At 43.7% G+C, this 15,988-nt stretch overlaps 1 protein-coding gene across 4 annotated transcripts in view; it reads right to left on the reverse strand.

Moving 5' to 3' along the window:
• Nucleotides 1-159: 159 nt before the first annotated feature.
• LOC129020976 (zinc finger protein 611) overlaps nucleotides 160-15,988 on the reverse strand; it is a 34,072-nt gene continuing 18,243 nt past the window's right edge. The window contains exons 4-6 of one of the 4 annotated variants that reach the window (XM_063658334.1): nucleotides 11,509-13,527; nucleotides 5,995-6,082; nucleotides 160-434 (exon numbers count right to left, since the gene is read on the reverse strand). In XM_063658334.1, the coding sequence (XP_063514404.1) occupies nucleotides 410-434; nucleotides 5,995-6,082; nucleotides 11,509-13,527 (2,132 nt within the window). In that variant the 3' untranslated portion in view covers nucleotides 160-409. Of the gene's footprint in view, nucleotides 435-5,201; nucleotides 5,820-5,994; nucleotides 6,083-8,410; nucleotides 13,528-15,988 lie in introns of those variants that run through there. The other 3 variants (XM_063658333.1, XR_010125000.1, XR_010124999.1) reach the window with 3 other exon arrangements.

Below are 15,988 nucleotides of genomic sequence, written 5' to 3' on the forward strand. Positions count from 1 at the left end.
TGCTCAAACAGTCACTGGGGCAACTCCTTTTGACCCAGTGTTCTCCAGAAAAGAAAGATCTGGAAGGTCATTTTCTTCAAAATAATAATGAGGGGGTACAGAAGGGTAGGGATGAACCTCTTCCTCTTTTGCCACCTTAGCTTTAGCTGGCAAATAAACCTGCACTGTTACCTCTTCTGTCACTTCCTCCTCATCATAAGTGTGAATAAGTTCCAAGGTGGAAAGAACCAGACCCCACACCTGTCCCATTGTTACCCTGATGCTTCCGAGCTCCTCTTCTTACTCATCACAGGGATTGCTTTACTTGGGTGTCCTCCAGCTAGTTTTCCATTCCAACTGTCGCTCCAGTGACCCTTCGACCTGGATTCGAGACCCCACGAAGGCACGCCACTTGCCGAGACCAGCTCGGTCAGGGAGACCCTAACCCAGTGGTGCTACAGGAATGAAAGACACACACACACACAGAAATATAGAGGTGTGAAGTAGGAAATCAGGGGTCTCACAGCCTTCAGAGCTGAGAGCCCCAAACAGAGATTTACCCACGTATTTATTAACAGCAAACCAGTCATTAGCATTCTTTCTATAGATATTAAATTAACTAAAAGTATCCCTTATGGGAAATGAAGGGATGGGGTGAATTAAAGGAATAGGCTGGGCTAGTTAACTGCAGCAGGAGCATGTTCTTAAGGCAGAGATCGCTCATGCTATTGTTGTGGCTTAAGAATGCCTTTAAGTGGTTTTCTGCCCTGGATGGGCCAGGTGCTCCTTGCCCTCATTCCAGTAAACACACAACCTTCCAGGGTGGGCGTTAGGGCCATTACGAACATGTTACAGTGCTGCAGAGATTTCGTTTTTGGGGGGCTTGCTCCCAACAAGTTTGGCCTTCCCACCTCTATACAGTCCGATAACAGACCAGCCTTTATTAGGCAAATCACCCAAGCAGTTTCTCCAGCTCTTGGTATTCAGAGGAACCTTCATACTCTTTACCATCCTCAATCTTCAGAAAAGGCAGAATGGACTAATGGTCTTTTAAAAACACACCTCAACAAGCTCAGCCACCAACTTAAAAAGGACTGGACAATACTTTTACCACTTGCCCTTCTCAGAATTAGGGCCTGTCCTCAAAATGCTACAGGGTACAGCCCATTTGAGTTCCTGTGTGAATGCTCCTTTTTATTAGGCCCCAGTCTCATTCCAGACACCAGAGCAACTCGGAATGTGCCCCAAAAAGCTTGTCATCCCTACTATCTTCTGTCTAGTCATACTCCTATTCACCCTTCTCAACTATTCATAAATGCCGTGCTCTTCTTTACACTGCCAGTTTACACTGTTTCTCCAAGCCATCACAGCTGGTATCTCCTGGTGCTATCCCCAAACCACCACTCTTAACTCTTAAAGTAAATAAATAATCTTTGCCGGCAAGGCTATGCTGAACCTCCTTAGGCACTCTCTAATTGGATGTCCTGGGTCCTCCCAATTCTTAGTCTTTTAATACCTGTTTTTCTCCTTCTCTTATTCTGTTTAGTTTTTCAATTCATACAAAACCATATCCAGGCCATCACCAATAATTCTATATGACAAATGTTTCTTCTAGCAACCCCACAATATCACCCCTTACCACAAAATCTTCCTTCAGCTTAGTCTCTCCCACTCTAGGTTCCCATGCCGCCCCTAATTCCATGAAGCAGCTCTGAGAAACATCGCCCATTTTCTCTCCATACCATCCCCAAAAATTTTCGCTGCCCCAAGACTTCAACACTATCTTGTTTTATTTTTTATTTAATATAAGAAGACAGGAATGTCAGGCCTCTGAGCCCAAGTTAAGCCATCATATCCCCTGTGACCTGCACATACACATCCAGATGGCCTGAAGTAATTGAAGAGTCACAAAAGGAGTGAAAATAGCCTGTTCCTGCCTTAACTAATGACATTGTCTTGTGAAATCCCTTCTCCTGGCTCATCCTGGCTCAAAAGCTCCCCCACTGAGCACCTTGTGACCCGCACCTCTGCCCTCCAGAGAACAACCCCCTTTGACAGTAATTTTCCTTTATGTACCCAAATCCTATAAGACAGCCCCACCCCTATTGCTCTTTGCTGATTCTCTTTTTGGACTCAGCCTGCCTGTACCAAGGTGAAATAAACAGCCTTTCTGATCACACAAAGCCTGTTTGGTGGTCTCTTCTCACAGACGGGAGTGAAATTTACTGCAGAATATTTCCCAAAGTCTCATAACGATGCAGAAATACATGTGTACAAGACTTGCTCTGACCCCTGGCACAGAACTGACAGTAGCGGCTCCCCAGTGAGGCTAGAAGGAGGGTGGAGGATGTGACATGGAAAGGATATGCCCTGTGGTCAAGGGCCTAAGCTGTGGCTTTTCTTAGAGGGTTACCACAAAACAAATACATACACCGGGCGCGGTGGCTCACACCTGTAATCCCACCACTTTGGGAGGCTGAGGTGGGCGGATCACGAGGTCAGGAGATTGAGACCATTCTGGCTAACACGGTGAAACCCCGTCTCTACTAAAAAATACAAAAAATTAGCCGAGTGAGGTGGCGGTCGCCTGTAGTCCCAGCTGTGCGGAAGGCTGAGGCAGGAGAATGTCGTGAACCCCGGGGGGTGGAGCCTGCAGTGAGCCGAGATCACGCCACTGCACTCCAGCCTGGGCGACAGCAAGACTCCATCACAAAAAAAAAACCAAAAAACCAAAAAAACAAATACATACATCATGTGATGTTTAAATATCACAATATATATTTAATAATAATTGGTGGGGCTGGGCACGGTGGCTCGTGCCTGTAATCTCAGCACCCTATGAAGCTGAAGCCGGCGGATCACCTGAGGACAGGAGTTCAAGACCAGCCTGGAATCCCAGCACTTTGAAAGGTCGAGGCAGGTGGATCACGAGGTTAGGAAATCCAGACTGTCCTGGCTAACAAGGTGAAATTCCGTCTCTACTGAAAATACCAAAAAATTATCCAGGCTTGGTGGCACTCACCTGTAGTCCCACATACTCAGGAGCCTGAGGTAGGAGAATCACTTGAACCCGGGAGGCAGAGGTTGCAGTGAGTCGAGATCATGCCACTGCACTCCAGCCTGGCTACAGAGCAAGACTCCATCTCAAAAAAAAAAAAAAAAATTAACCAGCCATGGTGGAAGTCACTTGTGGTGCCAGCTACTTGGGAGGCTGAGGTTGGAGGATGGCTTGAGCCTGAAGGAGGTCACAGTGAGCTAAAATCATGCCACTGCCCTCCAGCCTAAGTGACAGAGTGACACCTTCTCTCAAAATAAAATCAAATATATGAAAATAGAATAACTCAAAGTACGAAAATCCATTTTGTTTATATAGGTCCGCAAAAGAATAAAACCCACACAGACTCACAAGGAACTAGATGTTAACAGAAAAAGTTGTCATTTTCCCCAGATTTTCTTTTCTTCCTTTCTTTTTATTTTTTTTAGACAGGGTCTCGTTCTGTTGCCCAGGCTGCAGTGCAGTAATGCAATCTTGGCTCACTGCAACCTCTGCCTTCTGGGTTCAAGCCGTTATCCTGCCTCAGCCACAGAGTAGCTGGGATTACCGGTGCCCGCCACCATGCCCGGCTAACTTTTGTATTTTTGGTAAAGATGGGGTTTCACCATGTTGGCCAGGCTTGTCGTGAATTCCTGACCTCAGGTGATCCACCCACCTCAGCCTCCCAAAGTGATAGGATTACAGGCATGAGTCACCACTCCCAGCAGATTTTCAAAATATATACATATGTGTGTGTAAATATGTATGTATATGTATGTGCATGTGTATGTGTATATATATATATAAAGATTTTTAAAATATAAAAAGTAGCAAGTTTTGTTTAACTGAAGAGGAATCTCATCTTGCTGGAAAAGGACACTTTGGCAATTGGGGCACGGGGGAATCTTGTCAGATCTAAGAAAACAGGAAATGCCCCATGCTAGAAGAAGCAATCACCCTTTCAACTGCCTGACCTGGAGGAATATTCAGATATCTGTAGGAATGCAGGCATGTGCAGAGGCAGCCACTATGGCACTCCTTATACAGGGAAAAATCTCAAAGGACCCACATGTTGTCATTCAGCCAATTTCCAATGCAGACATCAAAGAGCAAGCTAGCCATGTTTACTAACTTGACAACATGTAAATTCTCACAACTAGCAGGATCAAATCTCAAAGTAAAATATTTACTAAAACACAAAGAAGAAAACAACAGACACTGGGGTCTACTTGAGGATAGAGAATGGGAGGAAGGAGAAGACTGAAAAAAATAGCTACTGCGGGGTGGGCACAGTGGCTTACACCTGTAATCCCAACACTTTGAGAGGCCGAGAGGGTTCGATCATCTCAATGTCAGGAGTTCAACATCAGCCTGGCCAACATAGTGAAACCCTGTCTCTACTAAAAATACAAAAATTAGCCAGGCGTAGTGGTGGCATGTGTTTGTAATCCCAGCTACTCGGGAGGCTGAGGCAGGAGAGTTGCTTGAACCCAGGAGGCTGAGGTTGCAGTGAGCTGAGATCATGCTATCATACTTGAGCCTGAATAAACAAGTGCAAAACAGTGTCAAAAAAAGAAAAAAGAAAAAAAATTATTGGGTACTGGGCTTGATACCGGAGTGATAGAATAATCTGTACAACAAACCTCAATGTCATGAGTTTACCTACGTAACAAACCTTCACGTGTAGCCCCAATCCTAAAGTAAAAACATAACTATAAAACATTTTATTTAATTTACTATAGAATTATTTTTAAAGTCTCATAATGATGCAGAAATACACGCGTATGAGACTTGCTCTGACACCTAACACAGAACTGACAGTAGCGGCTCCCCAGTGAGTTTGGAAGGAGGGTGGAGGATGTGACAGGGAAAGGAGATACTTAACGGCAAAGGGTCTAAGCTGCAGCTTTGCTCGGAGTTTTACTAGAAAACAAATATATCCATCATGTGATGTTTAAATATCAAAATATATATTTAATAATAATTGGTGGAGCTGAGCACGGTGGCTTGTACCTGTAATCCCAGCACTCTGGGAGGCTGAGGTGGGTGGATAACCTGAGGTCAGGAGTTTGAGGCCACCCTGGCCAACATGGTGAAACCCCATCTCTACTAAAAACACAAAAAAATTAGCCGGGTGTGGTGGCACATACCTGTAACCCCAGCTACTTGGGAGGCTGAGGCAGGAGAATCACTTGAACCTGGGAGGTGGAGATTGCAGTAAACTGAGATCATGCCACTGCACTCCAGCCTGAGTGACAGAGGCTGACTCCGTCTCAAAAAATAAATTGTAACCATTTTTACTGAAAACATCTGTTTCACAAGCCTCTCCACAGTAACACAACAATATCCATGAGCTTAATGTGCTAAGAATGGTTTAATGAATCTCCTGCTATTATTTAGGTTGATTTCCTATTCTTAAAGTAATGATGGAATAACACACCTTGTCATTCATGTCTGTGTATGAACTTTCCATTCTATTTAGTAAGATTTTTGGAGTCAGAAACACAGTAATTCACTCAATTACCTAAAAATGTAGTATAAAATCAGGGAGAAAACATTTTCTCTTATTGGTTTCCTTTTCTAGAATTTACACGTACTTTGTGCACATTAATACGTGACTTCCATTGGCAGCTGCTCTAATCCTGGTCCACAGGGAGCTGACAGTGCATCCACATGTGGCCCCTGAACAATCCCTGCTGCCCGACAGCACTGACACCATGGGACCCTCACCCTGTCTCCATCCATGTCTGGGTGTGAGCCCTTCCCAGGACCATGCCCAGTGCAGCCTCTTCCCAAGTTCTTGCCACTGGATCATGAAAGATAAAATCTAGGCGAGATAAGAGGGACTGAGGGAAGGCATGGGTGAATGCGAGCAAACTTGTCAGGCAGGAAGCTTCAGACTCAGAGAAGATTCCCAACTCTAAGGCCCAGCGTCTCTGAAAGGAAGGACACAGAACAATCCACCAAGAATATCATCTCACCTGAGGAAGAGCCATCCCTGACTCCTTTGCTTTCCTCTTCCTCTTCCAGGTTTCTTCCTCATGTACCAAGAATCTTTAGAGGTCAACCCTGAATGTTAAAAATATGTTATTTATTGCTCAGAATCAATACACTCCCTCCCTGTAACACAACCACACATACAAAGTGTCAACCACGTCCATGTGAAGAGACCACCAAACAAGCTTTGTGTGAACAATGAGGCTGTTTATTTCACCTGGGTGGAGCCGGGCTGAGTCCAAAAAGAGAGTCAGCAAAGGGTGGATAGGATTATCATTAGTTCTTATAGGTTTTGGGATAGGCGGTGGAGTTAGGAGCAATGTTTTGGGGGCAGGGGTGGATCTCACAAAGTCCATTCTCAAGGGTGGAGAGAATTACAAAGAACCTTCTTAAGGGTGGGGGAGATTACAAAGAACTTTTTAAGAGTGGGGGAGATTACTAAGTACATTGATCAGTCAGGGTGGGGCAGAAATAAATCACAATGGTGGAATGTCATCAGTTAAGGTCATTTTCACTTCTTTTGTGGATCTTCAGTTGCTTCAGGCCATCTGGATATATACGTGCAGGTCACAGAGGATATGATGGCTTAGCTTGGGCTCAGAGCCCTGACACAAAGGAGACCTCACCCTGAGGAAATAATGGACTGCCTGCGGCCCTCCACACCAGGGACAATAAACTCTTACAGGAAAACTCCCGCTCCCCTTCTGGAGGAGTCCACACACACGCTGCAGCAGTGGAAAGCTGGGCTGGAATAAGCTCCCCTTCAGGGCACAGACCCAGCCCTGACCAAACCCCATGCAGAGGCTGGGTGTGGTGGCTCATGCCTGTCATCCCAGCACCCTAGGAGGCTGTGGTGGGTAGATCGCTTGAGCTCAGGAGTTTGAGACCAGCCTGGGCAACATGGTGAAACCCCATCTCTACCAAAAATACAAAACTTAGCCAGGTATGGTGGTGGTTCACGTCTGTGTGTCTGTGGTCCCAGCTACTTAGAAGGCTGAGGTGGGAGGATCGCTTGACCTGAGGAGTTTGAGACCAGCCTGGCCAACATGGTTAAATCCTGTCTCTATTAAAAATATAAAAATGGCCGGGTGTGATGGGTCATCCTGTAATACTAGCACTCTGGAAGGCCAAGGTGTGCTGATTACTTGAGGTCAGGAGATCGAGACCAGCCTGGCCAACATGGTGAAACCCTACCTCTACTAAATACACGAAAAGTAGCCGGGCTTGGTAAGCATCTGTAATCCTCACTACTTGGGAGACAGAGGTAGGAGAATCGCTTGAACCTGGGAGGTGGAGGTTGCAGTGAGCCGAGATTGTGCCACTACAGTCCAGTCTTGGTGACAGACTAAGACTCAAAAATAAAAGAAAATAAAAGTAAAAATACAAAAATTAGCTAGGTGTGGTGGCAGACACCTGTAATCTCAGCTACTTGGGAGGCTGAGGCACAAGAATTGCTTGAACCTAGGAGACAGAGGTTGCAGTGACCCAAGATCACGAGACTGCACTCACAGCCTGGATGATAGAGTGACTCTGTCTCAAAAAAAAAAAAAAAACAAAAAAAAACCGCATTTCTGATGTGATTGATGCAGAGATAATAAAACCTGAGTAACATGATACAGACTGTCGGGCAGAGGGAACTTCAGACGGGGGTGAGAGGGCAAGGGAGACAGCTCTGAGCCTAGATCTGAAGGAGGAGAAATGGACAGGGTACACAGAGTAAGAGCAGGGACAATGACAGGAAGAGTTTTGATGTTTGGGAAAAGAGGAAAGCAAATGTGACTGGCGCAGAGGGAGTCAGGAGATGAGGGCAAGCTCCCAGGAGGAGGCTGGACACTGGCAGGGGCCCTGGACACAGGGCTGTGGAGCCACAGTGAGGAGTGGGGCTTTTGTCCTGGGGAACATGGGAAGCCGGTGGAGTGTTCCCTGCCAGGCACTGACATGATCTGCTTTAGATTTAGCTGTGATATCCTAATACAGAGAAAGGCCCTGAAGATGGTCTCCACGTCTGAGTCTACATCTCTGTTTCTTCCATTCTTCTGCTTTTGTTTTTCATTTTTAGGGCACTGCATCCCATTGAAAATTCTAATCACAGCTGGGCACTCCTCTCCTCAAAAAAAAAAAAAAAAAAAAAGCCACACCCAAACACGCACTCCATTTTGCAAATCATTTCAGGGCCAGGGTCACTCGGGTTGAGCTTTTCTGGTCTACCCCTATCGCCAAGTTGCAGGGAGGCTCACTGGGGCTCAGATCAGAAGATATTTTCACCAAGTTACCCTGAGAAGGTCTGAGAGGAGTGAGAAGTTGTGCCTGAACTCTTACATGGGGGCCTGGAAGGGCTAATAGGAAGGGTTGGTCTTATCATCCTCGTCCTGGAAAATTAGAGAAGCCTCTTTCACAAACCTGGGCTAAAGGAACTTCTTTTGCAAGTTTCTGATGCCATTGATTCCTGACAGTTAATTCTTCCTTACAGGAAAATCACAGGAACATTTATAAAATGCAGAAGTGTAAACACACAGCTATTGACCTTGAAAACAGGGAAAGAAGGTCAGCTGTAGAACTAAGACATAAGCAAACAGTTTCAATCAATACATGAGTGATCAGGCACGGTGGCTCACACCTGTAATCCTAGCACTTTGGGAGGTCGAGGTGGGCAGATCACCTGAAGTCAGAAGTCGAGACCAGCCTGGTCAACATGTTGAAACCCTGTCTCTACTAACAACGCAAAAAACTAGCCGGGAGTGGAGGAGGGCACCTGTAATCCCAACTACTTGGTAGGCTGAGGCAGGAGAAGGGCTTGAACCTGGGAGGCCAATGCTGTAGTGACACGAGATCGCACCATTGTAGTTCAGCCTGAGCAACAAGAGTGAAACTCCGTCTCAAAAAAAAAAGAAAAAGAAAAAAAAAAAGAGGCCAGGCGCCGTGGCTCATGCCTGTAATCACAGCACATTGCAAGGCCGAGTCAGGCGGATCACAAGGTCAAGAGTTAGAGACCAGCCTGACAAACATGGTGAAACCCTGTCTCTACTAAAAATACAACAATTAGCCAGGCATGCTGGTGGGTGCCTGTAATTCTAGCTACTCAGGAGACTGAGGCAGGAGAATCACTTGATCCCGGGAGGCAGAGGTTGCAGCAAGCTGAGATCGCACCACTGCACTCCATCCAAGGCAACAGAGCGAGACTCCATTTCAGGGGGAAAAAAAAAAAAAAAAGGAATACATGGCTGCTTTTGGAGGAGAGTTCTATGCCAATCCAGCCCATGTTTCAACATTTTTCTAGAATGGACCAGAGGCCCTTGAGGGAAACACGCAATAAATAGCCCCCAGCTCAAGATTTCAACAAATGACATAAGGAAAGAAAACTGAAAAACAGACTAACTGGTTAAACTACATTTTGATATTTAGTTAAAAGGTCACTGACATCTATACCAAGTACACACTGAAACAATCAAACTTAAGTATTAGGTACGAAAGGCTTCCAATAAATAACAAAGACTAGGAAGCATGCAGACCTCGATCTGAACTGGATGCAACTAATTTCAAACAGCAACTATTTTGAAATTTTTTTTTTTTTATCTAGCGAATTCTGGGGTCAACTGGAAAATAACTGGAAAATATACAAGTACAGAAATGAATGATGTGAGCTGATTATACGATGCTGCAAAGGCATCTTTCAGATGTGATTATATACTATGAAAGAAATAAAATTTTTAAAACTAAGATTTATCTCAAACTCAAACTGCAAAAAAAAAAAAAAAGAATAGAGAGAGAAATGAAGAGGAATCAGAAAGAAAAAAAAGGAAGCCTATTAAACAATGAGAACAAAAGCATTTTTGATGTCTTTTTTTTTATTTTTTGTTTGCTGGTTTTTTTGAGATGGAGACTGACTCTGCTGCCCAGGCTGCAGGGCAGTGGCACGATTTTGCCTCACTGCAACCTCTACCTCCCAGGTTTAAGCGACTCTTGTGCCTCAGCCTCTCAAGCAGCTGGAACTAAAGGTGCACACCCCCACCCCTGGCTAACTTTTTTATTTTTAGTAGAGATGGGGTTTCAACATGTTAGCCAGGGTGCTCTTGAACTGCTGACCTTAGGTGATCCACTGACGTCAGTCTACCAAGGTGTTGTGATTGCAGGGATGAGCCACCATCCAGCTTTGATATCCTTTTTTTTTTTTTTTGAGATAGACTCTCACTGTCACCCAGGTTGGAATGCAGTGGCGCGATCTTGGCTCCCTGCAAGCTCCGCCTCCAGGGTTCACACCATTCTCCTGCCTCAGCCTCCCGAGCAGCTAGGACTACAAGCACCTGCCACCACGCCCGGCTAATATTTTGTATTTTTAGTAGAGACAGGGTTTCACCGTGTTAGCCAGGACGGTCTCGATCTCCCGACCTTGTCATGGGCCTGTCTCAGCCTCTCAAAGTGCTGGGATTACAGACATGAGCCTCCGTGCCTGGCCTGATCTCCCTTTTATAAAGTACTATTTCAAAAAAGTACTATCTCTTTAAAAAGCACTATCTCAAAAAAGAAAAATAGAAAATAAGAAACAAAAAACAGGCTGGGAAAAGTGGCTGACATCTGTTGGCCATGCTGGTTTCAAACTTCTGACCTCAAGTGACCTATGTGCCTTGGCCTTCCAACGTGCTGGGATTTCAGGTGTGAGCCACTGCACCTGGCCCAATCCTCTTAACAAAAACACTTGAATGTCAGTTAAGGCTTGAACTCAATGTTAAGTCAACACAAACTCAAGTCAGTGCTGAATTGACTCTAATGTCAATTAACGCTTGATGGTTTGCCATACTCATTGCATTGGGAACAATTATCTCAAAAATGAATTTTCTGATGGTTTGCCATACTCATTGCATTGGGAACAATTATCTCAAAAATGAATTTTCTGATGGTTTGCCTTACTCATTGCATTGGGAACAGTTATCTCAAAAATGAATTTTCTGATGTTCCGCAGAGTGAACTCGGACTGAAGACCTTGCCACACTGATGACATTTGTAAGATTTCTGTCCAGTAGGGATTCTCTGATGTCTAATGAGGTGTGAACGTGAAGTAAAGGCTTTGCCACAATCATCACACTTGTGAGGTTTCTCTTCTGTATGAATTCTCCTATGTTTTGCATAGGATGAAGCTTGACCGAAGACCTTGCCTCAATCATGACATTTGTAAGGTTTCTCTCCAGTATGAGTGTGTCAATGAACTGCAATGTGTGAATGATGTCTCAAAAATTTGCCACATTTATTACACTTGTTAGATCTCTATTCATTATAGATTCTCCAATGATTTGCAATGGTTGTAGCGTTACTGAAGACTTTGTGACAATCATTACATTAGTCAAGTTTCCCTACACCATGAACTGCCTGATGGTGAATAAGTGTTGACTGCTTGCTAAAGGCTTTGCCACACTCATTACACTTGTAAGGTTTCCCTCCAGTGTGAATTCCAGTATGTTGTCTCAGGTGTGAATCACTCCCAAAAGTCTTGTCACAAACCTTACATTTGTATGCGTTGTCTCCAGGATGAATTCTCTTATGTCTTTTAAGGTGTGATTCACGACTGAAAACTTTGTCACATGCTTCACATTTGTAAAGTTTCTCTCCAGCATGAACTCTATGATGAAGTGAAAATTGTGATTGTTGATTAAAAGTCTTCCCGCATTCATTACACTTGTAAGGTTTCTCCGCAGTGTGAATTCTGGTATGTCTTGCCAGGTATGAATTACGTACGAAAGCCTTGTCACAAACCGTACATTTGTAAGATTTCTCTCCAGTATGAAGTCTACGATGGTATACAAGGGATGGCTTGTGACTGAAGGTCTTGCCACACTCATTACACTTGTAAGGTTTCTCACCACTATGAAGTCTACGATGGCAATGAAGGTATGACCTCTGACTGAAGGTCTTGCTGCACTCATTACATTTGTAAGGTTTCTCACCACTATGAAGTCTACGATGGCATACAAGGTATGACTTCAGACGGAAGGTCTTGCTGCACTCATTACACTTGTAAGGTTTCTCTCCACTATGAATTCTAGTATGTTTTGCCAGATACGAATGACAAGCAAAAGCCTTGTCACAAACCTTACATTTGTATGGTTTCTCTCCAGTATGAACTATCTTATGTGTCTCAAGGGTTGATTCATGACTGAAAACCCTTTCACATTCTTCATATTTGTAAGGTTGCTCTCCAGTATGAATTGACTTATGAATTAAAAGATCTGAATTTTGACCAAAGGTCTTCCCATATTCATTACACTTGTAAGGTTTTCCTCCACTATGAATTCTAGTATGTCTTACCAGGTGTGAATTCCATGCGAAAGCCTTGTCACAAACCTTACATTTGTAAGATTTCTCTCCACCATGAAGTCTATGATGGCATACAAGGGATGACTTGTGACTGAAAGTCTTGCCACACTCATTACACTTGTAAGTTCTCTCTCCAGTGTGAATTCTTGTATGTCTTGCCAGCTGAGAATTCCACGTGAAAGCTATGTCACAAACCTTACATTTGTATGGTTTCTCTCCAGTATGAATTCTCTTATGTGTCTCAAGGGTTGATTTCCGACTGAAAACTTTGTCACATTCTTCACATTTGTAAGGTTTCTCTCCAGTATGAATTCTACGATGACGTGCAAGGTTTGATTGTTGATTAAAAGCCTTGTCACATTCATTACACTTGTAAGGTTTTTCTCCAGTATGAATTGCCTTATGAATTACAAGGGCTGAATTTTGACCAAAGATCTTGCCACACTCATTACACTTGTGAGATTTTACTCCAGTATGAAGTCTACGATGGCATGTAAGGGATGACTCCTGACTGAAGGACTTGCCACACTCCTTACACTTGTAAGGTTTCTCTCCAGTGTGACCCCTATGATGGCATGCAAGGTATTGCTTGTGATTAAAGAGCTTGCCACATACATCACATTTATATTGTTTCTCTCCTAAATGGGGTATCTGGTGTTTCCTTAAGAGTGAGCCACAATTAAAGGCTTTGCCACTCTCATTACATTGGAAAGATTTTTCTCTCATGTGTACTTCCTGTTTTTGTGTGAGCAATGAAGAATTCAGGGAATTATTCCCATAGTTATTAGAAATATGGATTTGGCGCCTACAAGAAATTCTTTGGGATGTTGAAACCGAGGGAGCATCATTGGTAGACTTCTCAAGTTGATTACCAATTTTACTTTTGATTTGAAATATGTGGAGTTCAGGCAGATGTGAATAAAAGCTCGATCCAAGCTTATCTTTAATAGGTTTGTTTCCAGCAAGCCTTTGATCATATCGGTCTGTACTGCCAGTCAACTTTTTTATTTTTGTTATGGGTGCTTCATGGCCATTTCTTTCATCTTCTTGACACTGAAAGTCAATGTCATGAATTTCTTTCTCAATTTCCTGGAAGCAAAAATCTCCAATGTAATAACCTTGATGTCTTTGCAGTGTCCCTGAGTGGAACACTTCTGTATTGTCTTGCCCTGTTGATAAGACCTCCTTCAGCATGCATTTGGAAGAGATATCTACAAAATATAAACACCAATAGGTTTCCAATTAAGTACAGATGGTAAATCATACTGAAGTGTGTAAATATGACACAAAAAACAATACTTATTTTGAGCTTCCCAAACATCATCTTCCAAGTTTAGGAACACAAAAGGAGTAAGATTCTTTAATAAACAAGGGGCAATTACATGTCCTTCAAAGCAATTCTATGAAAGTCTATTTCCTATATCATCACAAAACACTGGCAGGGCACAAACTTGTGTAAGCCTAAAGTAAGGAGTATTTTTCCACTATGACCCTAAAGTGTATCACAATTTGCAAAAAACATATCACTGTCACATCAATGAAGAGAAAAATATATATTATTTATATTTAAACCATATTTACTGTGTACAAATGCTAAAAAAAAAAAAACAACACACACAATGTACTATATTGGTAAATAATCCACAAGCTCATGTAAGGATAACCAAAATCAATGGAAATTCTGTATTGTGAAACAATTATAGCACTGAGAAGAGAAGATTACAAAAATTAACCAGGTGTGGCGGCCCATGCCTGATAGTCACAGCTACTTGGGAGGCTGAGGCACAAGAATCACCTGAACCTGGGAGGCAGAGGTTGTGGTGAGGCAAGATTGCACCAGTGCACTCCAGCCTCGGGGACAAAGTGAGACTCCGCCTCAAAAAAAAAAAAAAAAAAAGCAAAAAAATGTTAATACAATATTTTTTTGAATAAATGTCATAAAATTGCCTATATCCACACAGAACAGGCACTTAATGACTTTTCAAAAAATTTTTGTATTTTTATTTTTTTGAGACGGAGTCTTGCACTCCAGCTTGGAGTGCCATGGTGCCATCTCAGCTCACTGCAACCTCTGCCTCCTGGGTTGAAGTGACTCTCCTGCCTCAGCCTCCTTAGTACTTGGGGTTACAGGCATGCACGACTATGCCTGGGTAATTTTTGTGTTTTTAGTAGAGATGTGTGGGCAGCAAGCCACCTAGGTGCCGAGGCAAGAGTTCAAGGGCACGAGCTCTTCCAGTATAATAAAATATATAAAATAAAAAGAGTTATACTAGATCTAGATCATAGACATGATTACATATGAATATCATTAATCATTAGTTTGTAGCAATTACTCTTTATTCCAATATTATAATAATCCTCACTCTAGAATCATAACCTAGGAAAAGCCAGGCCATACAGAGATAGGAGCTGAGGGGACATAGTGAGGTGTGACCAGAAGACAAGAGTGCGAGCCTTCTGTTATGCCCAGACAGGGCCACCAGAGGGCTCCTTGATCTAGTGGTGACGCCAGCGTCTGGGAAGATGTCTGTTGCCAAGCGGACTGTGGTCTAGCTGTAGCATCAGTGCCAAGGAAAAACACCCCCTACTTAGCAGACTGGGAAAGGGAGTCTCCCTTTCCCCGGGGGAGTATAGAGAAGACTCTCCTCCACCACCTCTTGCGGAGGGCCTGACATTAGTCAGGCCCACCTGCAGTTATCCAGAGGCCTAAATGTCTCCCTGTGATGCTGTGCTTCAGTGGTCACGCTCCTAGTCCGCTTTCATGTTCCATCCCGTACACCTGGCTCTGCCTTTTAGATAACAGTAGCAAAATTAGTGAAAGTACTAAAAGTGTCTGATATGCAGAAATAATGGCATAAGCTATCTCTCTCTCTGCCTCAGCTGCCAGGAAGGGAAGGGGCCCCTGTCTAGTGGACAGGTGACCCACGTGACCTTACCTATCATTGGAGAAGGCACACACTCCTTACCCTGCCCCTTTGTCTTGTATCCAATAAATATCAGCGCAGCCTGGCATTCAGGGCCACTACCCATCTCTGCGTCTTGGTGGTAGTGGTCCCCTGGGCCCAGCTGTCTTTTCTTTTATCTCTTTGTCTTGTGTCTTTATTTCTACAGTCTCTTGTCTCCACACACAGAGAGCAAAACCCACCGAACCTGTCGGGCTGGTCCCTACAGAGATGGGGTTTCACCAGGTTGACCAGGCTGGTCTCAAACTCCTGACCTCAAGTAATCCTCCCGCCTCAGCCTCCCAAAGTTCTGGGATTACAGGTGTGAGCCACTGTACCTGGTGGCACTTTGTGACATTAACGAGTGGAGTGTGTCAGTTATATTGCATACCACATACTGAAAAGCCATATGTAAAATTATAAAAATTAATAAAATATTATAACCCATGATAAAACCAGCAAGCAAATAAGTACATTTATACAGCCTGCAGAATTCTAAACAATTCCCTCTTAAGAAAAAAGCTACAACTTCTACTTAACCACTAGCACACAATATAAGAACTGAAATACATGTTAAGATCACTACCTTCTGATGTATGAGGTCAAGAAAATACACAGCATTTTAAGAAATAAGAATTGACTAATGGCTGGGCACGGTGGCCCACACCTGTAATCCCAGTACTTTGGGAGGCCGAGGCATGTGGAGAACGAGGTCGGGAGTTTGAGAACA

Source organism: Pongo pygmaeus, chromosome 20 (assembly GCF_028885625.2).
Source record: "Pongo pygmaeus isolate AG05252 chromosome 20, NHGRI_mPonPyg2-v2.0_pri, whole genome shotgun sequence".
In the NCBI taxonomy this organism is placed as follows: Eukaryota; Metazoa; Chordata; class Mammalia; order Primates; family Hominidae; genus Pongo; species Pongo pygmaeus.